The 21,642-nt window shown below is 58.3% G+C and overlaps 2 protein-coding genes across 3 annotated transcripts in view; both read left to right on the top strand.

The window, feature by feature from the left end:
- The first annotated feature begins 6,202 nt into the window (after window positions 1-6,202).
- ARSI (arylsulfatase family member I) lies at window positions 6,203-11,553 on the top strand. Its single transcript, XM_039701564.1, has 2 exons — window positions 6,203-6,890; window positions 7,990-11,553. Exons 1-2 carry the CDS (start codon window positions 6,571-6,573, stop codon window positions 9,392-9,394), a joined length of 1,725 nt encoding a protein of 574 aa, XP_039557498.1. The 5' UTR covers window positions 6,203-6,570; the 3' UTR covers window positions 9,395-11,553.
- A 4,492-nt stretch (window positions 11,554-16,045) lies between these two features.
- Window positions 16,046-21,642, top strand: part of CAMK2A (calcium/calmodulin dependent protein kinase II alpha) — a 34,542-nt gene continuing 28,945 nt past the window's right edge. Inside the window, exon 1 of one of the 2 annotated variants that reach the window (XM_039701153.1) lies at window positions 16,046-16,303. In XM_039701153.1, coding sequence (XP_039557087.1) covers window positions 16,242-16,303 — 62 coding nt within the window. In that variant the 5' untranslated portion in view covers window positions 16,046-16,241. The remainder of the gene's footprint in view (window positions 16,304-21,642) is intronic. The other variant, XM_039701154.1, reaches the window with a different exon arrangement.

Below are 21,642 nucleotides of genomic sequence, written 5' to 3'. Positions count from 1 at the left end.
GAAGAATTGCTCTTTCTTTCCCAGCCCGGGTGAGGCTGAAAGTGATGCCAGCATCTTGCATACTTTGAGGATTGAGGAGTTTCTGTGTCTCCCATGATAAATTGTGTCAGGAATGAAGGTGGGGGAGTCCAAAATCAATAAGCTGGGGAAGCCAGTGTCAGGGTCACATGGCAGTGCTGCCAGAAACCAGCTCTACTAAATGCTTAAATCCTTCCTTCCGCTGCCTTGGGACCTTCTCTGCTTCAAAGAGAGCCCTCAGAGGCCAGGGAACTGCTGACTCTTTTTTAATACATTTTTTTAGCAAAGCTCAGTCCTTCTGGAAGGTGAGTGTGTTGGGGGCAAGGTAAAGTCCACCCCAGGAACCTGAGCCATGAGAGCCTGGCAGGACCAGGCCATGCCCAGTGCTCTCAGTCTTCTACCAAACACTGCCACACCTGGGCAGGTTCCTCATCTCCAGCCTGTCCTGCCTGCAAAGCCAGACGTGAGTTTCTTCCTGTCACCCTCTCTGAAACCCGTGGGGGATCCACATCTCAACTCATCCCTGGTTCACAGCAAAGGGAATTCTCCATCCAGACTGCCAAGCCACGTCGGGAGCCCTGGGGCTCTGCCCAGGCTCCAGCGGGGAGCACCTCGCTCCAGGGAGTGCTGGGTGTTGGGCTGGAGAGGAGGGAGCAGGACGAGGAGGGAGAGCACCCAGGAGATGTGGAAAGCTTGCCATAAGGCAAGGGAAGGAGGGAGCGGTGCCAAACCCATGGGCTCCTCTCCAGCTCTTCAAAGCAAGTCGTTAGAGAGAGGAGAGGAGAAGGCGGCGAGCTGCAGTTTCCCAGAGGGTGGAAAAAGGCAAGGGAAAGAATATTATGTGAAGGAAGGGGAGCTGATGGACTGAAGTCTCCTGAATGAAAGAAAAGGAACAAAACAAACATGAGCAGGAAGGCGTAGAAGCAATTTCACAGGAGGATTTGCAGAATAATTGAGATGCATCATCACAGTGACCAAAAACAGAAGAAAAATTCCTTACCCTAAGAGGAACTTTTCTTATTCAGGGCTTTTATTTCCTATTTTACTGTTACTGCAGGACCTGGAGAGGAGGAAGGGGAGCAGCAGTGTTTTGATGGGGAACAAACCCTGGCCAAGCCCAGCATGTGTTGTTAGAGGCTATGGTTTACATTAGAAAAGACTCTAATACTGTGCTATGGCTTCCAAGTGCATTTTGACGGTGATGATTATTTTCAACTGCTCAAATGGTGTGAAATACAGGCAGGGAATTGAAAAAAAGACCACTTGGCTTCAAGAAAAAAATGCAGAGCCCCTGTCAGAGGGACAGCTGATGCTCTCCTCTCTGCTCCATAACGTGCTGCCTTTGGCATCCTGTGCCAGGCTGCTGCTGCACCGCTCCTCGTCCTTTCAGCAGTGATCAGGGTTGCATAACCAGGAACTGATGCAGATTTGCTGTTTTCTCCTCCTCTTGCTCCAGCTCCCAGAGAGTGAATTATGGTGTGTTTAAAAACCTCTGAGTTTCCCCAACCCAAACCCAAACCCTGTAATCTGGTGGAGGTCTTGCCGCGGCGGTTGTCACTAGAAAATTGGTTTCTATCCACAGGGTCCATGTGGCCAGAGGCAGAGAGGTGCTGGGCTCTGTGTGGGAAAAATGAGGTCCTACAGTGGGCAAAAGAATATGGAGGGCTGGAGGGGGAGGAGGCAGGGCCTGGCACTGCCTGGCAGAAATGCTGCTTGCTGCACCAGGGAGGGAGGATGCTCCTTGGGGATATCCCTGGAGGATAAGACACTGGGGAGCAGAGTGCTCCTGACAGGGAGAAGTCCAGGACAGAACCATTCACCAGGCTGAGGACATGATGTCCAGGACCACCTGGAGGCTTCTGAAGTCAGTGGAGAAGCACTCACCTCCAGTCCCATCCTATCCTGTGCTTGGGACTGGTGATGCCTCCAGCCTCTTTCCTTCACCACAAATTACCTGGCCAACCCCTTCTGTCAGCCTTTTCCCCCCTTTCTAGACAAAACAACCTTTCCCCATTCCTGGGACTGCTCCCTTCTTCTCCAGACTTGCCTAGCCTCTTTCATCATGCCAATAAAAGAGTAAATGCATCACATGCTGGCCAGGGAGAGTGGAAACCCTTGAACATCTGAGAGGCGAGAGCGACAAGAGGTGTTTTTCCGAGGCTCCCTGATGCCCTGTTAGGTCAAATGTCTTGCTCTGAAGCAGGAGAGAGGGGACTTATTAAAAACCTTTCATTTTTCTGATTTTTAAGGTCCTGTTTCAGCAGGCCGGAGGCCGAGGCGTGAGTGGGGCTGTCAGAGGGGAAGGGCAGCGAGCTGACGGCGTGCAAACAGATTGTGCAATATTTGCCTTGCACAGAGCTCCCATTGTAAAGCCTGGGAGTTCTGCTTCCAATAAATCCCCTGCCATAATGCCCCATTGATGGCAAGAGAAAGGCAGTATTGAGGGCTGAAACAGCTACGGCCTCAGGAAGGGTTAAAAAATAAAGAAAAGTGGGGAAAAAAAGTAAAAAAAAAAAAGAAAGATTTGAGGCTTAGTTTTAAACTTTGCTGTGTGGCCCTCGTGGCAGATCGCAGGCGCAGAGAAATATGTGGAGCCTGTTTGCATAACCCCATTTGCAGCGAGCACTTTTGGAGCCAAAACACAAGTGCGGCCGGAGCCGGGGGGCGGTGGGGAGAAAAAAGCAGGAAGGGCTGTGTTTATTTTCATTCTTGCCCCAGGCCACATAAAATTAATAATTAAAAAAAAAAAAAGAAAAAGTAATAATTAAATATTTGGTCAGAGAACCAGCTGTGCAAATGTGAGGAGCTGTGACAGCTGCAGGGACATGGGGGGACTTGGTCCAGGCACTGGTCAGGGTTTGATGCCCTGCAGGTCGTGTTCCTGGGCATAAAAGCACCACAAAGGAGCATTTTGGGCTTTGGCTGGTGACTTTACCCTGGTTGCTGAGTGATTCCTCAGCATGGGGATCTTGGTTCCAGCTGGGAAGGGTCTGCAGGTACCTGGAAGGGCTGGGCTGGGGTGCAGGTGGGTGATGCTCTGCCCACAGAGCTGCTGCCAGCCCCACACCCAGCACCCAGCTCACCTGATGGGCCTCCCCATCACCCTGAACTGGTAATGCCACTGCAGACCAGGCTGGGAGGGAGATTCAGAGTCTTTTGTCACAGCAGCTGTGTGATGGGAGGAGCAGGGCTGTCCTTGCCAGGGCAGATGCAGGACCAAAGCAGGCAGGGTCTGCTGGCTGGCTCAGCTCTCACAGCCGGGCCACCTGCCAGGGGAAATCTCCGCATTGTGCAACATGCTGGAGCTCTCCAAGGAAGCTCCTGGCTCTTGAGACATCTTTGAGTGAGGCTGGACGTGTGACTGCCTTGAATTAAGAGCGGTTGAGGGGGTGCCTGCAGGCCCTGAGCACTTTTTCCATCCCGAGACCTTGTGATGCATTAATCACTCTCAGAGCAGCTGTGCAGACAGCTTAAATCGTCCTGACCCCAAAACTCCAGACTTGTCATTTCTTCCTCCTCCCTGCTGGCCGCTCCCTTCTCCTGCCTCCTGTCGTGGTATCAGTGGGGCTGGCTGGAGGGTGCCATTGCACCCCATTTCCTGGGATCTAGGGTGTTTTCACTGCACCCCCTGCTGCTTTTCACCCTTTTCTCATTTCTTGGAGGAGCACTCAGAAGGTGTCCATGTGCTGCTGAGACCCAGCCAGCTGTCCCTGAACCTTCTGAGCAGGTCACTGCCAACAAATTCACTATTTATTCACCCTTTGGCTCTTGGAAAAGCTCCCTGCTGTTTCCTCCCCAGACCTGGGGCCAGCTTGGACCCATCACTGATTTAACTGAGCCGGCTGCCCTGGCTGGCACAGAAGGTCCCCTCCCCGTGTCAGCATGGACCCAGGTCCCTGCTGCCACCTCCTTTCCTCCTTTCAACCCTCTGAGCTTTGGCCACTGACAGCAGCTTAAACTCAGGATGACTCTCCCAGGCTGTGCCTCCTCATCCCAAGGGTGTGAGCTGGATGTGACCCACCACAGGGCTGTGGAGCAGCAAATCCACACACCCAGGAGGTGCTTGGCTCTGCTTTGCTCCTCAGAGGTGGGATCCAGCTCTGCTCCTCGTAGGTGGGCTCCAGACCCACTCCTGTGGCCACACATCCCTTCTGCTGCCCCCTCCTGCACCTCCCTCCTGCTCATCCCCTGGCCCCAGGCAAGACATAGTTTATCAGTGATCTGTGTTGCCTTGAACACAGTTTCTCTGCCATGTCTCAGGCCTGACATCTTCAATTTCCTCTCTCATCTGTAACACTCACCCAAGTGGACCATTATTTATTATTTGGGAAGAGCTCTGATTACAAGCCCTGGCAATAACTCTGTCTCTGGTTTGGGGTGTGTACAGAGCCATGTGTGCAGGAGAACACAGGACCCAGGAGACAAGGATCCCCCGCCTCTCTTTCCCCTCAGTCAGGTCCAGGTTTTTCCAGGAGGAGGATATTGTTCAAAACTAAAGGTTTTGGGAAAGAAGAGGGAGACAAGTGGTGGGAAGGAGTGAGGGAAAGGAGAAGAGAACTGGGTGGAAGCAATGAGAGATGAACCCCTGGGGATTAATCAAAGCTCACTGAAGGGCTTAGCCCAGCCCTTCTGAGCTGTTGAGTGAGCAGGGGTTCCTGCCAGCAGGGAAAAGCACAGAACACAGTTATCCATCCCTGCCTCCCACTCCTGTCCCCTGCACCCTCCCTGTGCTCTGCAAGCCCCTGAGCCCTGGCTGGAGCTGGCTCTGTCCTGCTCCCTGTCCTTGACCCCATCCTCTCTGCCTGTGTCTAAAGCCAGGAGGGAGAAGCCCATCCTCCCTTTGCTGTTCCTGGGAGTCCCTGGGAGTGAGGAGCCTCGTGACCCTCCTCCCCACTCCTCCATGGGGGCTAGGGTCGTAGGGAGCAGGCTGGCATGGAGCAGGGGGGACCAGAGGGTCAATGGAGGGACAGGGAGTGGGGGAGGAGCCCAGGGAGGGGACCCAGAGGAGGGGATCTGGGGAGGAGATGTGTAGGGAGCCACGGAGCCATCTGTCTCATCTGCTCTTCTGAGCCAGCTCTGAAGGCAGAGCCCTCCCAGGCCCCCAGCGAGCCCCCAGCACAGCCCTGCAGTTGTAAAGGCAGGTGGGTGGCTGGGCTGGGGGCTGCAGGGGTGCCCAGCGCACTGGGACCCCTCGGGTCCCCATCATTTTGGGACTGCAAACAGCCACAGGACTCGGCTCCCAGCTCTGACAGGGTGGGTGAATGTGAGTGGGTTTGTGCTAAAAATCCCCTTCCTGGGCCATGTCCTTGGCTGGGATGGTGGAGGGACAAGATTCATAGCAGGCACAAGGGCTTCCTGATGAATGCTGGCCCTGCAGAAGGAATTGCACAGGGCCATTGCTCATCTCTGCCAACCCCTTCGCTGAAGCATCAGGGCACTGGCCCCTTGTCCCAGCACCCCAAGCTCAGATCAGTACCCCTGCACTGGCAGAAGTCTCTGGTTCCCACCAAACCCTGCCCCTCTCATGTGACAATGGCCCTTCGCTGCCTCAGTTTCCCCACTTGGAGAACGTGTGCAGCAGCACCCACCACTCCTTAGTGCTCTGCCAGTCCCCGGGTGGTTTTATTAACACTGAGGATGTTCAAACAAGTTTTTGCAGCTTCTCCTTGTTCAGGGTTTATTTGGATGGCGATCCTGTCAGTGTGGGGAGCTGGCCCCGCAGTCCCTCCCAGACATCCAGCCCTTCCCGCTGCCCTCCGGGGCTGGGTGCTGCGGGGCTTCAGCCGAGCATCCCAAAAGGTCCTGATCCGTGTGTCACACGGCTCGCTGCCAGCAGGGAGGGAAGCAGGGAATGCCACGCTCAGGACCCTGCATGTCCCGGAGCTTCCCAGCTTTCTGCTGGAGCTGCGGAGCTGGGAGGGGCCGGGCCGGCAGCTCCCCATAAACCTGGCGGCTTAGACCAACTCCTGACAGATGTTGGGACGGTGCCTTGCAGCGGAGGCTGGGAAAAGGAGAGGGCGGCTCCTGCCCGGAGCGAGGAGGAGAGCTCGGACCCCTGGGCTTGAACTTTAGCACCCTCTTCCGCAGGAGTTTGGGGACGAGCATCGGCGTATCCCGAGCCAGCCCGCTGGATACCGGGCAGGCGCGGGGCTGGAGCAGACCAGAAGCCGCAGCAACTTTGTCTGACGAGGACTTAGTGGAGCTCTTCATAAAGAAATAACAGCAGGGAGAAAGCCCCAGGAAGCGTTTCCAGCGCTCGGGACGCTGCTGAGCGCTCCGGGCCGTGCGAGGAGCCCGTCCTGCCTGCAGATGTGCGTGACTGGAGCAGCGCGGGGCTCATTTTCCTTGGAGTGAAGGCAACCCAGCCCCGGCGGATTAAGCTCTTTGTGTGCCCGCGAGTGTGCCTTGATGGAAGCTGCTCCCGCAAAACCGGCTGCGGGGCTTGAGAGGAGCATCCTCTAGGTCAGGGAGCCCTCCCGGAGGAGGGGGACACCTCCTGCTGTCGTGGCTCCGAGGCGATGCTGGGGCAGTAACACCGCGCAGCGCTTCGGGATGGCCGTCTATGCCCTCACGGGCTTCTCGCTCGTCAGCCTGCTCAGCTTTGGCTATTTGTCTTGGGACTGGATGAAGCCCAGTTTGGTGGCCGATGTGGCCACAGACCCCATGGAGAAATCGCCGCCCCCCACCTTCCCCAGGCCTCCCCACATCATCTTCATTCTGACCGATGACCAGGGCTACCACGACGTCGGCTACCACGGCTCCGATATCCAGACGCCGACGCTGGACAGGCTGGCAGCAGAGGGTGTGAAGCTGGAGAACTACTACATCCAGCCCATCTGCACCCCGTCCCGGAGCCAGCTGATAACTGGCAGGTAAGCCAGTGCCTGCTCACAGCCTTCTCATGTGCCCCTTTGGTCCCTTCTCCGAGGGGCTTAACCCCAACTTGCTGCTAGAGTGATGCCCTGGTGTGTTGGCAGAGGATGGAGATCCTCCAGCAGAGCTGGATTTCTCTAGAAAGCTTCCTGGGTGAACAGTTGATTTCTACACAGGATAAATAGTGGCACATGGCAAGAGCAAAAATGTGGATGCTGCTGGGTGTCACTTTGAGGTTGCAAGAGCAAAAATGTGGATGCTGCTGGGTAATGGGTGTCACTTTGGGAGAGGGCGGTCTCTAGTCAGGAGGTGTTTGGTGCTGAGCAAGGAGCTGTGTCCCCAGGTAGTTCCTGACACACTGGCCCTTGGAGATTTGCTGTGAGGCCCTTGGTCTGTGCTTTGCCTGCATGCGTGTTCATTGCTTCACTGGCCAGCACAGGCTGGATGTTGCTCCATTGCCCTCTCCCATGGCAGCACAGTCAGATGTCCCCCTATCCTGGGCCATTCTGCCTTCCAGGATAGGTGGGGCTTTCTCTGGAGCAGTGCTGTGTGGTCAGCACTCCCTGTAGGAGGCAGATCCCACCAGACCACCTCCTGTTGAGGAGTGAGCCCAGGGAGGTGCCCAGGGATGTGGTCACCTACTGCCTTGGGGTGATGGAGCCCACCAGGGTCCAAGCCAAGGCCTCCCTTCTCTCCTGATGGTTCTTGAGGGATCCCAGACATCTTTGTGGTATGTAAAGCAGGGGAGGACTGATGGTGGTGACATTCAGGTGGGGCATTGTGAACCCTCTTGCTTGTGCTGCCCAGCCCTGACACAGCCCAACCACCTCCCCAGGCTGGCAGCAGTGGGACAAATGCTGGTAGCATTTTTGTGAGAAGTCTGCTGAGCCTCTCTCTTTGTCCTTTGCATCTCCTTTTTGTACTTATAGAGAGATGAGGAGCTCCCTGTGCCTGGCTGGAGCTTGCTTCATTGGGTTGGGTTGGGTGACATGGAAATCTGCATTTGTTTGGGGTCTCTAACACATGAAGTGCCACCACGTCCTCACCCAGTGCTGCTCCTGATCACCACTGCTTTCCTCTGGCTCTTCCTCCTGGCAGGTACCAGATCCACACAGGATTGCAGCACTCCATCATCCGCCCTCGGCAGCCCAACTGCCTGCCCCTCGACCAGGTCACCCTGCCACAGAAGCTGCAGGAAGCCGGCTACTCCACACACATGGTGGGCAAGTGGCACCTTGGCTTCTACAAGAAGGAGTGCCTGCCCACTCGCCGGGGCTTCGACACCTTCCTGGGCTCCCTGACAGGCAACGTGGATTACTACACCTACGACAACTGCGACGGGCCGGACGTCTGCGGCTACGACCTGCACGAGGGGGAGGACGTGGCGTGGGACCAGAGCGGGAAGTATTCCACCTTCCTCTACGCCCAGCGCGTCAGCAAGATCCTGGCCTCCCACAGCCCCAAGGAGCCCATCTTCATCTACGTGGCCTTCCAAGCGGTGCACACGCCCCTGCAGTCCCCCAAGGAGTACATCTACCGCTACCGCTCCATGGGCAACGTCGCGCGCCGCAAGTACGCGGCCATGGTGACCTGCATGGACGAGGCGGTGAAGAACATCACCTGGGCCCTCAAGAAGTATGGCTACTATGACAACAGTGTGATCGTGTTCTCCACGGACAACGGCGGGCAGACCTTCTCTGGGGGAAGCAACTGGCCGCTTCGGGGTCGCAAAGGGACCTACTGGGAAGGGGGAGTGCGTGGCATTGGCTTTGTGCACAGTCCCCTGATCAAGCGCAAGCGTCGGACAAGCTGGGCGCTGGTTCACATTACAGACTGGTACCCTACTCTGGTCAGCCTGGCCAGGGGCAACCTGAGCAATGTCCAAGGCTTGGATGGCTATGATGTCTGGCCTGCTATCAGTGAGGGCAAGGAGTCACCACGCACCGAAATCCTGCACAACATTGACCCCTTGTACAACCATGCCAAGTACGGCTCCTTGGAGGATGGCTTCGGCATCTGGAACACAGCTGTGCAAGCTTCCATCCGGGTTGGGGAGTGGAAGCTCCTCACTGGCGACCCCGGGTACAGTGACTGGATACCCCCACAGACCCTGACCAACTTCCCAGGGAGCTGGTGGAACCTGGAGCGCCTCACTGATGGCCCGAGGAAATCCGTGTGGCTCTTCAACATCACTGCCGACCCCTACGAGCGCTACGACCTGTCAGAGCAGCGCCCAGACGTGGTCAGGACCCTCCTGATGAGGCTGGTGCACTACAACCGGACGGCCATCCCGGTGCGGTACCCTGCGGAGAACCCCCGGGCTCACCCAGACTTCAACGGCGGTGCCTGGGGACCCTGGGCCAGTGAGGATGATGGGGAGGAGTGGGAAGGCAGTCGGGAGTCCCTGAAAAGCAGGAACAAGAAGAAGAAGAAGTGCAAGATCTGCAAGCTGCGCTCCTTCTTCCGCAAGCTGAACACCAGGCTCATGTCCAACCGCATCTGACGGGACACTCCCCCAGCATCCACCCGTCCTGGCCAGGGAGGAGCTCTGGACTGCAGTGCCGTGGGATGGGAGTGAGGGAGAAGGACAGCCAGGGAGGTGGCCAGTGCTCTCTTGCTCTCCCTTGCTCAGGATTCACTCCAAAACACTTCTCCTCCCTGGCTGGAGTGGTGGCCACAGGGAGTTGCTCCCAGTGGGTGAGGAAGAGCAATGTGGTGTCTGCTGCAGTGCTTGGTGGTGGTGAATGCTGAGCTGGGCTGGCCCTGCACAGCTGCTTCCAAAGAGAGAGACTCTTTCCTCAAGGATTCTGCAGCCAATTTTGGCTTTACGTGCTGGCCATCAAAAGGGCAGGACGAGGCATGGGGGCTCTGCCTTCATGTTAGCCCTCACCATTTCCCTCTATTTGCTCCTGGCTCGCAGCCCGCTGCCCAGCAGCTCCAACCTTTGCTCTTGCTCTGGGAACTTGAGGGCCTCCCCCAAACCCACGACCACATTGCTTCTTTGTGGAGGGCTGGATTCCTGACCATGGATGTCAGACTTGAGATCAACGTGGCTGAACTAAGTCATGCTGCTACAGTGACCTCACGTAGGGCTATGGCTTCCCCTCTCCACTGGCTTGGGGGCCCAGGAGCAGCCCTGATGAGGAGCTGTGGCCCATGGAGGCATGGTTGGATGCTCCCAGAGGACAGGTGGTTCTCTTTGGCCCCACATTTGGGAGGCAGGTTTGCTTCAGGCTCTGGCGGTGGACTCTACATGGGCAGAGCAGAGCCTTTCACCCAAAATTTGCTTGGACTCTACATGGGTAGAGCAGAGCCTTTCATCCAAAATTTGCCTGGACATCCCCCTCATGTGCAAGCCTCTAGGCACCCCTGTTCCTCCCTATGAATCCTGTGCATCCAACCAGCCAACCACCCCTGTCTGCCCCTTCCCAGTGCTGGAGCTGTCCCTGTCCCTGTCCCCACATCCCATTGCTGAACCTGGCGCAGAGGGAAGATCTCAAGAAGGTCTCTGCAGAAGCTGATCTGCTGTTTTGTAGCTGCAGGACTCGAAGCCGTGGTGGGGAACAGGGATGATGGGCGCGTCTCCCGCCTGCCAGCACCGCGCCACATCCGCTCCTTGCAGATGGGCACTGCTCTTCCAGCAGCGCACGCGTGGGGAGGAAAACACCTCCCCATCATCCGCTGCTGAGGGGAGCCAGCCCATCCCATCGCCAGGGGCCAGGGAAGCCAGCAGAGCTCCGGGCCCCCGCGCCTTCGGCGGGGTGAGAGCGCGCGTACGTGCGCTCGCAGGGGAGCTGGCGAGGATGGAAGGGGGTAAATAGCTTTAAAACCGTTTTGGATGCATGGTGCATTTCCATTTACACAATGTGTTTTACATTTCTCCCCACAGGTTTCTCTTGGTGCAGCGTGTGTAGGCGAAGGCCCTGCTGTGAATTTTGAAAATAGTTATTTTTGTCTCTGGAAAATGAGGCCCGTTAGGACTTGTCAGCTCTTGGATGAGCAGTGTGGGCTTTCTATTTTTTTTTTTTTCTTTCCCCCCTCTCTTTCTCCCTTGCAAAATAACATTCATTTAAAATCTGTCATTGAAAGATGTGACAATTGGCAGCGTGCACACTGAATACCTTTCAGTGCTCTTTCAAGCCCTGTGTGTGAGAGAGGGATGAGGATGGGAAGAAAATGACATGTTTGTATTTTTTTTTTCCTTACTCTTAGCTGGATTATTTGGGGGTATTGGGATTTTCTATAGAAACAAAGGAAAAAAACCCAGCTGACAGCAAGGCAGAAGAGAGGAGGCCTCTTCTTGTAGAGCTGGGAAGGAGTTTGGAAAGCTGGAGTGTGGCAGTGTGTGCGCCATCCCCGCAGCTCCGCGCACGCCCATCGCTGTGCCATCCCACCCCGCTGCCTCCTGCATCCCTGCATCCCTGCAGGCACATCCCTAGCGCAGGGTTCAGAGGGGCCTCAGCTCCTCCACCAGCCCCATCTCCACCCCTGCTCCCTTAGCATGCTGCTCCAAGAGGAGTGGTCCCCACGGCACGGCCTGGGTGGGGGTGAGCCCCAAGAGGATGCTCCACATCCTCACACCACCTCAGATCAGCCAGCCTGCTCCCTGGGGATGTGCACCATCAGCGGGACTGCGGCGCCCGCTGCCATTTGGCAAAGCCAAGCAGCTGCTGGAAATAAAGCAACACTTTGCTGAAGAAGAGGAGGCTGCTGCAGGCAGAGCCAAAGCCAGGGGAGAGCAGGGGGTGATGCTGCAGGGGCTTGGGAACAAATATTAGCTGAAGGAGAGTTGGTGCTGAAGGGAATGGGAGAGCAGGGCTGGACATGAGGTGGTGACAACGCTCGGGAAACAGCTTTCATTTCCATATTTACATAAATGCGTCCAAGTTTAATCTTTCTTTTATTTTCCTTTTCTTCAAAAATGGAAATTTCCATGAAAACATGCTCAGTCTTTCTCCCTTCCCTTTTTACTAACATCCCCATGAAAATGTTTGTCTGGTCACACTTCCTCTTTCCAGGTTTGGATCTGCTGGGCTGATGCTGGATTTGCAGTCAGCCTGGCCACAGTGGTGGATCTGCTGTCATCTGTATTTTTAATTAAAGAGTTGAATTCTGAATCTTTGCAAGAAGAAACAGCTGAAGGAAAATCTTAGTCCCTGAAAATAAAGAGGAGAAGTAGGCAGGACCACCTCTGGGTGCTTGGAGCAAGCAAAGCCTCCAGCCCGGGGACAGCAGTTGTCCTTCACCCCTGATTCCAGCTGTGCTGTGTCTGAACATTGGGCTGGGAAAGGAGATGCAGCTGCTGCCACGTGTTCTCCTCATCACAGCAATGTTCATTAATGGTCTGTGCTGGGAAAAACTCAGCTATGCGCCAAAATCCCGTGTTTTCAGAGAGCTGGAGCCCCCTGGGACAGCGTGCACGCTCTGGCTGCCAAGGGGTTAATGCAGCTGGAGAGATGCTCAGGCGGTGGAGTTCCCTGCAGCCGGGAGATGTGTTTTCACAGCAGGCTGAGGCTCCCCTCCTTCCCAGCCTCCCTTCAAAGCGCCAGGCAAGCCCCAGGAGCTGGTGTAGGATGGGGAGGGAAGGGCAGGGGATGCGCCCTCGGGATGGAGGGGAGTGGGGCTGCCTCTGCAGCCATGGACCGGCTGGCTCCACCCGGGCTGTATCCACCCCTGGCTGGAGAGGGAAGGGGATGGGCTGGGAATGAGTGGAGTTGGGATGGGACGGAGATGGGGAGGAGGATAAGAGGAGGGTGGGGCTGGGCTGGGCTGGGCTCGAAGAGGAGGGGAGTGGGATAGGACGGGGATGGAATAGGAATGGGATGCATCAGGCGGGACTGGGGGGACGTCAGAGCCTCTCCAGCCCTGAGAGAACTCCCACCCGAGAGAGGGAAGCCCAGAATCAGGACAGGGGATGGGCATCCCAGCAAACTGCTCAGTGGCAGAGCACCCTGGGCACCTCTGCATCAGGGACACTTGTGCTCTTTCTCATGCCAGTGACCTGAGGACGTGTGGTTTTGCAGGTTCCTCTACTCAGATCCAGTGCACGATGGTTCCAGGGAGCCACATGGCATCTCCTGAGTGTCCCCAGGTATCATGGACATGTCACCAGGAGGTTTTTGCCTATGAACCCTGCTGTAGGGGAGAGGGTGGCACTGAGGGCACCCTGTCTCAGCCTAAAGCACCTTCCTGTGGCTGCAGGAGCAAGTGCTGGGCCCAAAGGGACAGGGCACGTTTGCAAACACAGCCCTAAATGTAAATCATCTCTCCTCACCACAGTATTTATAATCTTAACTAAAAATAACCCCAAATTCAGCTTCCCAGAGGACAGCAACTGAGCATCCCCCAGACCCCAGCTTGCATGTGAAACTGTCCCAGTAATTTTGGGATCTCTGCAGTATGTGATTGGCAGCCTGGCTGGTTTGGTGTGCGAGGCACTGCTGCAAGCCCCGTCCCCTGGGAGCAGGGCACCTGCAGCAGCTCCCCAGGACACGTGGATCCATCCTGAGCTGCCCATCCCGTGTGGCTGGGGTTCAGCATCCTGCCCTGGGGCAGCCCCGTGCTGGGATGCAGAAAGCAAAGCTCTGCAGGCAGAGCTGGAGCAGGGCGTGCAGAGCAGGATGCATTTTTGGAGAGGCCAGCCCAGTGATGGAGAGGAGCACTGGGGATGAAGGTCTCCATCAGGTGGCCAGAGCCGAGCATGGCAGCAGGAGAGCAGCACGGCTCCCAAAGCCCTGCAGGAGCAAACCTTGGGATGGCTGGGCACAGACACATCCTAGCAATATCCTGGGGCCTCTGGGAGAGCACTGGGACTGCTCCCCCCTACAGGGGAGCCCCCAGCCCAGAGGGGGAAGGTTCCACCCAGAGCTCCTCCTCCCCTCGGATTGTCCCCAGGCACCCAGGACGGGGACCACGGAGCAGTTCCTGCTTGGGAAAACATCATCAGCAAAGCAGAGCGTGTGCAGCACAAAGCAGTCTGACACCCCCTTACCCTCAGGAGGAAAAATGTCGAGGAAAAAGAAAAAAATTGAATAGAGGGAAGAGCAGAGAGGGAGAAACTTTTCCTGGAGAGCCGTGCCTCTGCCAGGCAGGAGAGCCCTGGGGAGGGAGGCAGGGTCCTCGTGGGGGGCTGTGCCACCACCCCCTGCCCGGGCCAGGGGTTTGGGGGGAAGGAAGGGACAGATCCCTCCCCCTGGCTCCGGGAGCACGCAGAGTCACGCGTGTGGGGTTGAGCACGTGTGGCAGCGTGGGGGTGGGCACGGGAGGGGGGCAGGTCACATTGCGGAGCTCACGGGGACACGAACAGCGGCGCGGGTGGGAGGGAGGGAGGTGGCACTGAGGCAGGGGCACAGAGCTGCCCACGGGCAGCCAGGGGGTCTTGGGAGCGGGGGGCTCTTGCTCTTGCCTCTAGGGTTCCAAGGAGCTGCTGGGGGCTGGCAGCAAAATGCTGGAGGAGGAAAGTGCTCCCACAAACATCCGGGTGCACCGGCCCCCGTGGCAGCCCCCACCTCCTGGCACAGCCCCGGGGTGGGGAATGAACCCCCTTTTTGTGGGAGCAGCACGGGGAGGAGCTGTGCAGATGCCTGGAGGCGTTTTGGGGACTGTTGTGTCCCCGGGGCACAGATGGCACACGTGCATTGCCTGCAGCCCAAGTGAGGGTGCCTGGTGTGCTCTGCCCATGCCAGGGCACGGCCAGGGTGGGTCTGGATGTCATCAACCCCTGGGCACTGTGGCCCCATCCCTGTGCCCTTCCATGGCTGGGAATCAGTCCCTGCTCTGCCAGCAGGGTCCCCTGGATGGGACCAGCCAGGAGCAGGGGGCTGGATGCAGGGGTGCAAGGGGGGATGAAGGTGGGTAATGGTGCAATTAATGGAAAAGCCATTAGACCTTTCTCCTCCTCCCCCTCCTCTTCCTCACTCCACCACTTGCTGTCCTCCTCCACTTCCACCTCCTTTCTTCTCTCCCTCTCTGCTCCTCCTCTCTCCCCTCTCAAAGATTTCTCCCTATTTTTGTCTGGTTAGAACCTTTTCTTTTCCTTTTAACCCTTCCGTGGCAGCCTGAAAGGGAACTCAATCCATCTCAGCTGCCAAAGGCAATGCTCTCCCAGCTGGCACAGGGAGTCCCTTCTCCTGTTGCAAGGAGGGCCCTGCTGCTGCAAAATCCTCCAGATTCGGGACAAAAGCTCAGCAGAAAGCTCTTCTGGGGAAGTCAGCAGGTGGAAAGTGCAAGGGGTGCTGTAGACAGAGGGGGTGCTGCTGGATCCCCGGTGAGGGCTGGTGGGGACTCAGAGGGAAACCCTTTCCCTGAGGTTTTGGACCTCACAACTCCACTTTTATTGCACTTTTTTGTGCTTTCTTATGTTCAGCACAGCAGAGAGGAGACTCAGCAATAAAAAGTCTGAGGACTGGGGGCCAGACCTTCCTCCTATTCCCATTTTGAAACTCCCCCCTTTTTACCCTGGCTTGGGCAGCCCAGGGACAGCACCCCAGGACACAGCCCCTTGCTCCCCTCTAGCTGTGCCTCAGGCCAGGCTGCTCCTCCCTGTCTGGGGGACCCTCAGGAGCTGCTCCACGGGACCCCCAGGGCCCTTGGGGGACACAGCGTGCAAGGGGGGGAGTGGGGAGCAGCCAGCCCTGCAGTGTGATCAGGGCCAGCCCCTCTGGGGACCCTGGCTGAAGGCAGGACGGTGTGGGGACCTGGGGACCTGCCATGATTTCTGCAGCTTCTCCTGACACACTTCTGCTGCACCTGCTCCCTCCTGCTGCAGCGTGTCCCCACCCCACAGCCCCGGGGCCCCCAGGAATGCTGCTGCAGGTAGCAGCAGGGCCTGTATTTTTCTTTTTTTTTTTTTTTTTTGGGGGGGGGGGTGATAAGCAGTTGCTGGGGTGACAGCATCCTCCTGCAACATGGAGACCACGGTTTCCATGGAAACCTTTTTTGCCCCAATTATTTTACCACTGCCACAGCCTTTAATTTGCCATTAATAGTTGTATTTTAGACATCCCCCCTCGGCAGCAGGTGGGTGACCCCCGGGCAGCCCCCGGGCCGGGTCCCAGCAGGGCCCTGGTCCCCACGGAGGGCGGCGGGTTTGGGAAGCAGTTGCCCCGGCAACAGAAACAGGGCGTTTCTGGCAGCGGTGGTCACCATGGGGACGGCGATGCTGACGAAGGCTTGTGAAGCTGAGAAGACAAATTGCCCTCATCATTATCTCTGGGCTTGTCAATCAAATATATTCCCTTATTTACCTCAGCGAGGAGAGAGCCCCGGGAGCACACGGAGAGGGAGGGAGCCAGAGGAGAGCTGCTTGCCCCAAACTCCGCACTGGGAGGGAGCATTTCCAGCCCCTCAGGATGGCCACCATCACCTGCAACCGCTTCACTGAGGAGTACCAGCTCTTTGAGGAACTGGGCAAGTAAGTTGGAGATGGGGCTGGGATGCTCAGAGCGGGGCTGTGCCCTGGCTGGGAGAGAGACTCAGCAGAGCTGGGAACTGCTGGAGATGAGGGAAAGGAGACGGGCACGGAGAGAATGCAGTGGGAATCAGAGAGGGCACGTGAGTGAGGATGGGGGCTTTCAGCCCCAGACCTGCTTCTCTGTCCCTGCCTGAGTTCAGGGGCTGCTGATGGTGCTTGGCCAGGGGCTTGGGACACCCCAGAGGTCTGGAGTTGCCTGGGAAGGGCTCGGCTGCCCCTCTTACGGAAAAGCTGCTCCCAAAAAAGGAGGCTGCCAGCTCCCTTGGGAAGTTCCCCAGCCGGGAGGAGGGACGGGACAGCTGAGGAGGAAAGCCAAAGCAGAGGACACCCCTCACATTTCTTTAGGAAATTTATCTGTGTGGATTCGCTGGGACTTAACCAGACCTGCAGGAGACCCAGTCTGCCTGGCAGCCCCCAGAGAATCCTGGTGGCTTTTGGAAAGACCCAGGGTATTCCCCACCCCTGTCCCAGTGCGGGTGAGCCACAGCCCTGTCTGACCCTGCGTTCCTGCGAGGGAGGGCTCAGCTCCTCGGGTCCAGGTGTCACCGTGTGTGCCTGGATCAGTGTGTGCGTGTCTGTGTGTTTGTGTGCGTGCAAACAGAGCCGCCGTGCCCAGCAAAGGGATCCCGGGGGGCACGGAGCAGCCCGGGTGCAGCAGGGGATGCCAGGCTCCCCGTGTGCAGGGATGCTCCGCGTCCCGCCCAGCAGCGGCTGCGAGCGGGCGCAGCAGCGAGCAGGCATGTGCCTCTGTTTTGGTTTCTGTGCCTTTTTTTGGAGCCGGTGTGTGAATCTGGGCCGTGTGGCCGCCGTCCCTGCGGAGTGGCAGCGTGGTGGTGGGCTCGGGGTGCCCGTGCTCGGCAGGGAAGCTTTGCCCATGCACGGGCACAGGGATGCTCCGGCCCCGCAGCCCCGCACGGCCCGGCACGGAGCAGCCCGGGCGTGTGCCCGCATCCACGTGGGCGTGTGGGACGGGGGCGAGAGACAAGGGAGAGAGCAGAGATGGGCAAATGGAGAGGCTGAGACGGGAGGACTTTGTGCTGGCTGGGCTGAGTGCTGCTCGCGTTCCCCAGCCAGCTGCTGTGAAGTGCAGCTCCGTGGAGAGAGATGGACCCCCCACCGTCCCGGGACATCCACACCCGTCCCTGTGGCATCAGGGTGACACAGAGGGGCTGGTGCACGGCAGGGGATTGGGCTGCGGAGTGGGTCCCTGTGGCGGGGACAGCCCCAGCTGGCACTGCAGGCAGGGGGATGGGAGCTCTCCGGGGAGCTGGTGGCACGGTGGGATATGGGACCTGCTTCTTCCAGACCTTTCTCGGCTTTTCAGGGCTCTAGGGCTTCGTGCTGGTGGCAGGGGATGGGCAGGCGAGGCAGTGGCTGCTCTGTGCCTGTGGCGAGGCTGTGGGGCTCTGGCTGGGCAGAGGTGGCTGTGGGGATGCGGAGGGGAGTTCGCAGGCCAGGACTGATGGGGGAAGCCCAGGAGGGCTCCTGGCGGTACCTGGGCTGCGGCGCTTTGTTGGGTGGGTGCTGACTGGAGGGCTGAGCACGCAGGCTCAGGGGCTGCCTGCATTGCCCAGCACTGTGGTCTAAAACCACCTGGACAGATGCATCTTAAAAGGAATAAAGGAGCAAAGCTGGCGCAGCAGCTCACCAGCCCCTGCGAGCATCACCCCCGACCACCCCAGTCCCGGGGTGATGCAGGGGCTGCAGCCCCAGCTCCGTGCATCCCACAGCTCCTCCATCCACTGAAGAGGGCAGCTACAACAGCAGCACTGAGGTGTTCCCGAGTTAGGGGCTTCACCAGGTTAGCCAAGGTGCTGTGGGGCGGGTTGGGGATTTTCCACTGGGATGGTTTCCAGCACATCCTGGCACATTCAAAAATCAGCGGTTTCCCACGGGTAAATTTCTGCTTCATGGGTTTAGAGAGGGAAATGAGGACGAAGTGCCGCACCTCTGCTCTGCTGCGGCAGCTGGGAAGAGCCGTTCCTCCTCCGGAGAGATGCTCCCGGTGCCAGGCGGGTCTGTCCTGGCAGGGCCGGGCAGAACGGCTCTCCCCGCTCCAGACCCGGCAGGGAGCAGCGTCCTGCAAGGATTCAGAGCAGAGAGGGTCCACCATGAGTTTGCCGTCCCCAAGGGACTGGGGCGGGCTGCTGTGGGGCGCACGGTGTGTCCCCAGCCCGGCTGGCAGGGCTGGCTGCCCGGCTGCTGCACCCTCCCTGTTTCTGTGCCGATTCTTGGCTGTCACCCACCCCGACAGCCGGGCAGGTGGGCTCTGAGGTGCCACACACCGAATGGCAGCACCGCGGTGGGGCTTTGGGGGCAGGCACAGATGGGGAGGGAGATGTGCGGGGTCTGCCCAGCGGGGCACAAGCCCCATCCCTGCACCTCCCAGGCACGGGAGGACATCTGTCCCGAGCGGGGGACACGGAGCCGGGGAAAACCCACTCCTGCGGCAGCCCCCGCAAAGCCGAGCGGGTGAAGGGCTGCTCCGATCCCCCACGCCGGCAGGAGGGAACCAGGCGGAGGGCGGGGGGCAGCGGGGGGGACAGGGAGAGCATCCTGCCCACGGCCCCCCGGAGTAGGACAAACATGAAGTGCAGCTCCATCGGCGCCTCCAAATCCGCCCCCGCAGCAGGTTCAGGGAGAGGCTGGAGACAATTACCGTGCCGAGCCGTAGGATCAGCCCCTCCGCTCCCGGAGCTGCGGGAGAGGGGGCTTATTAAAAAGGAAAAAAAAAATAAAAAAAATGGAGGAACAAAAAATCCCCAGCCCACACTCTTCTCTCTAGAAAGGAGAAAAAATGCCTCGGAGGAGGAGGAGGTGTTGAAGAGAGGGAGGGTGGCAGCAGCACAGCCGGGCACTGGCAGGGAAGGTGTGAAAAAGGGAGAAGCGGAGCATCCTGGTGGCAAAGCCACTGCCTGAGCTGTGGGGAAAGCCGGGGGGACAAGGCAGGGGGTCATGCCTGGCCTGGGGTCAGGGGACAGAGGCTGCAGGGCTGGGGCTCAGCAGTGCCAGGGCTCGGGGCTGCAGAGACAGGGCTTGTGCTGAGCTCGGGGTCCAACATCCCCCTGTGGGGGCAGCCAGCCAGGTGACAAGGACACTGTCTGTACCCATGGCTGCAGGTGACGTACCCGCCCCCTGCTCAGACTGGGACATGCTGTCTCATCCAAGCCAGGCAGAGATCACCTCCGCTGCCACCAGGGCTGATCCCCACCCAAAGACCCAGCAAAGGGTCCTGGGAGCAAAGGGACACACTGCTGCCCATGGCCAGGGGACAGGACATGATTCCTTCCTTCCAGAGGGGTTTCTTGCAGCTCAGGGGGACTGAGCTCCCTGCCTGGCACCCCCAGCAGTGCCTGCAGTGCTCCATGAGCCCCTGGTGTGGAAGGGGATGCTGCCAGTGCCATGAAGATGCTGTATTTAGATGGAGAAAAGGGTTTTTTTCCCCCTAGGGTGGAAAAATCCTACATGGAGCTGAGTAGCAAGGGAGCAGCCCAGCACAGGGAGCAGAGCCTGGCTGGGGGTCAAACACCCAAAGTGGAGGGCTCCTGGCCAATGAGCTGGGTCAAACACCCAAAGTGGAGGGCTCCTGGCCAATGAACTGGGTCAAACACCCAAAGTGGAGGGTTCCTGGCCAATGCAGACCCACTGAAGGACCCAACTGGAACCAGGATGGGGGTACACAAGTACACCGTACCCCTGGGTATCCTGCACCTGCATGCAGTGTTCCATGTTCCACCCACCCTCCAGGCACACAGGCTTTTGCTTATGCTTTACAGACCACAAATAGACATTTGGTTTCTGTTAGGAAGGTCTGGAGGAGCCAAGAGCCAGGAATGCAGATGGGGGAGTGAAACAGCCGCTTCCCATGGCTCCTCCTTTTTCACTGCTCAATTCAAATAAGTAGGTGAGCAAGTGGCTGTGGACACTGGGACCAGGAGTGACCATTGGTCCACAGCCTCCAGTGGGTCTGGGACACCCACAGCCCTCCAGCCTCATGCTGGGCTCTGCAGTGAACCCAGCTGGGGCAGAGGGACATCCCTGCTTGCTGCACTCTCTGCTGCAGACTGTCCTGCCACTACAGAAACATCACACGTCTTTAGATAAAAAAATAGAGAAGAAAAGTCCTGGGGATCCACAGGAGCCCACAAACCCTACAGAGTGTGGGTTCCCAGCAGGATGAAGAGAGCAAGACCGCAGGACTGCCAATAGCTCTGGTCTGCCTACCCATAGCAAGCTGGGTATGAAGCATTTCGCCCACCCTTTCCAGTTAATTCTTCCCCAGGATTCAGGGATATTAACAGCTCAGCTCTTTCGGCAGCCAGGATTAAATGGCAGGACGGGGAAGCTGGGAAGCACCAGGATGTTTCCCCCCAGCTCCTGCCTGGCACGTGCCGCGAGCGATGCTCCGTGCTGGGCGCGTGGGCTGCCAGCTCTGCTGGGGCTCCATCCCCATCCCTCCACACCCGCTGCTCGCCTGCTCTCCTAAAAATCACATTCAAACCCAAATTGCCCGTCTCCACCCGCCCCCGCCGCTAAAATCAATTACCGCCGCTCCCGCCAGCCCGCGGCCTTTTATTCCTCGGCAGGGAGCTGGAGTGGGGTGAAGGGGACTGGGGGAGGTGGGGCAGGAGGTGGGATTGCTTTTGATAGTTGTTGTTTTAGCGATTGGAGAGGTTTGGCAGGGAAGGGAGCCTGGCACAAAGGTTGTGCTCAGCGGGGCTGGAGCGTGCATGTGTGTGTGATTGCAGTGCTGCAGCTCCCAGCGTTGTGCCGGCACTGGCAGTGCCCGAGCTGGCAGGACCTGGGCCAGGGGGTACCAGGGCAGGCAGGAGTCTTTGGAGTGTCCCAAGCTCGTGCTCGCTCACCTGCCAGACCCCAGGAGAGCTTTGCATGTGTGCAAGGTGCATCCACCCCTGTCCCACTGGGCTCCATCCTCACAGAGTCCCCTGGGCTGTCCCTGCCTGGGTGACAGTTTTGCAGTGGGGGGGGGGATCTGGCACTGGTCACAGCTGCCAAGTCCTGCTGTGAGTGAAAGGTCTAGAACAGGAAGAGGCACACAGACTGAAGTGGCCGAGAGCTACGTGACAGCTGCAGCCACCACGGTTTCCCTCGGGAACCAGCACCCAGTAAATCACTGCCCCTTCCCTCCTGCAACAGGTAGGGCAAAGCCAGGGGGAAGAGGAGGAAAAGTGCACAGTGCCTGGGGTGTCCCAGAGGAGCACGGAAGGGAGAAGCCCACATTTCTCTCTAGTTCTGCATGTGCCTCCTCCCGTCATTCC

This window comes from Passer montanus, unplaced genomic scaffold, assembly GCF_014805655.1.
Source record: "Passer montanus isolate IOZ18808 unplaced genomic scaffold, ASM1480565v1 scaffold15, whole genome shotgun sequence".
NCBI classification, from domain to species: domain Eukaryota; kingdom Metazoa; phylum Chordata; class Aves; order Passeriformes; family Passeridae; genus Passer; species Passer montanus.
Note: the sequence above shows the minus strand (reverse complement) of the source record. Positions and strands in the feature narration are given on the sequence as shown.

Excerpts from the sequence above, each read along its gene's own strand:
- ARSI (XM_039701564.1), top strand. The coding sequence starts at position 6,571 with ATGGCCGTCTATGCCCTCACGGGCTTCTCGCTCGTCAGCCTGCTCAGC. Across the intron at positions 6,891-7,989 it reads AGCCAGCTGATAACTGGCAG|GTACCAGATCCACACAGGAT; the intron begins GTAAGCCAGTGC and ends TCCTCCTGGCAG.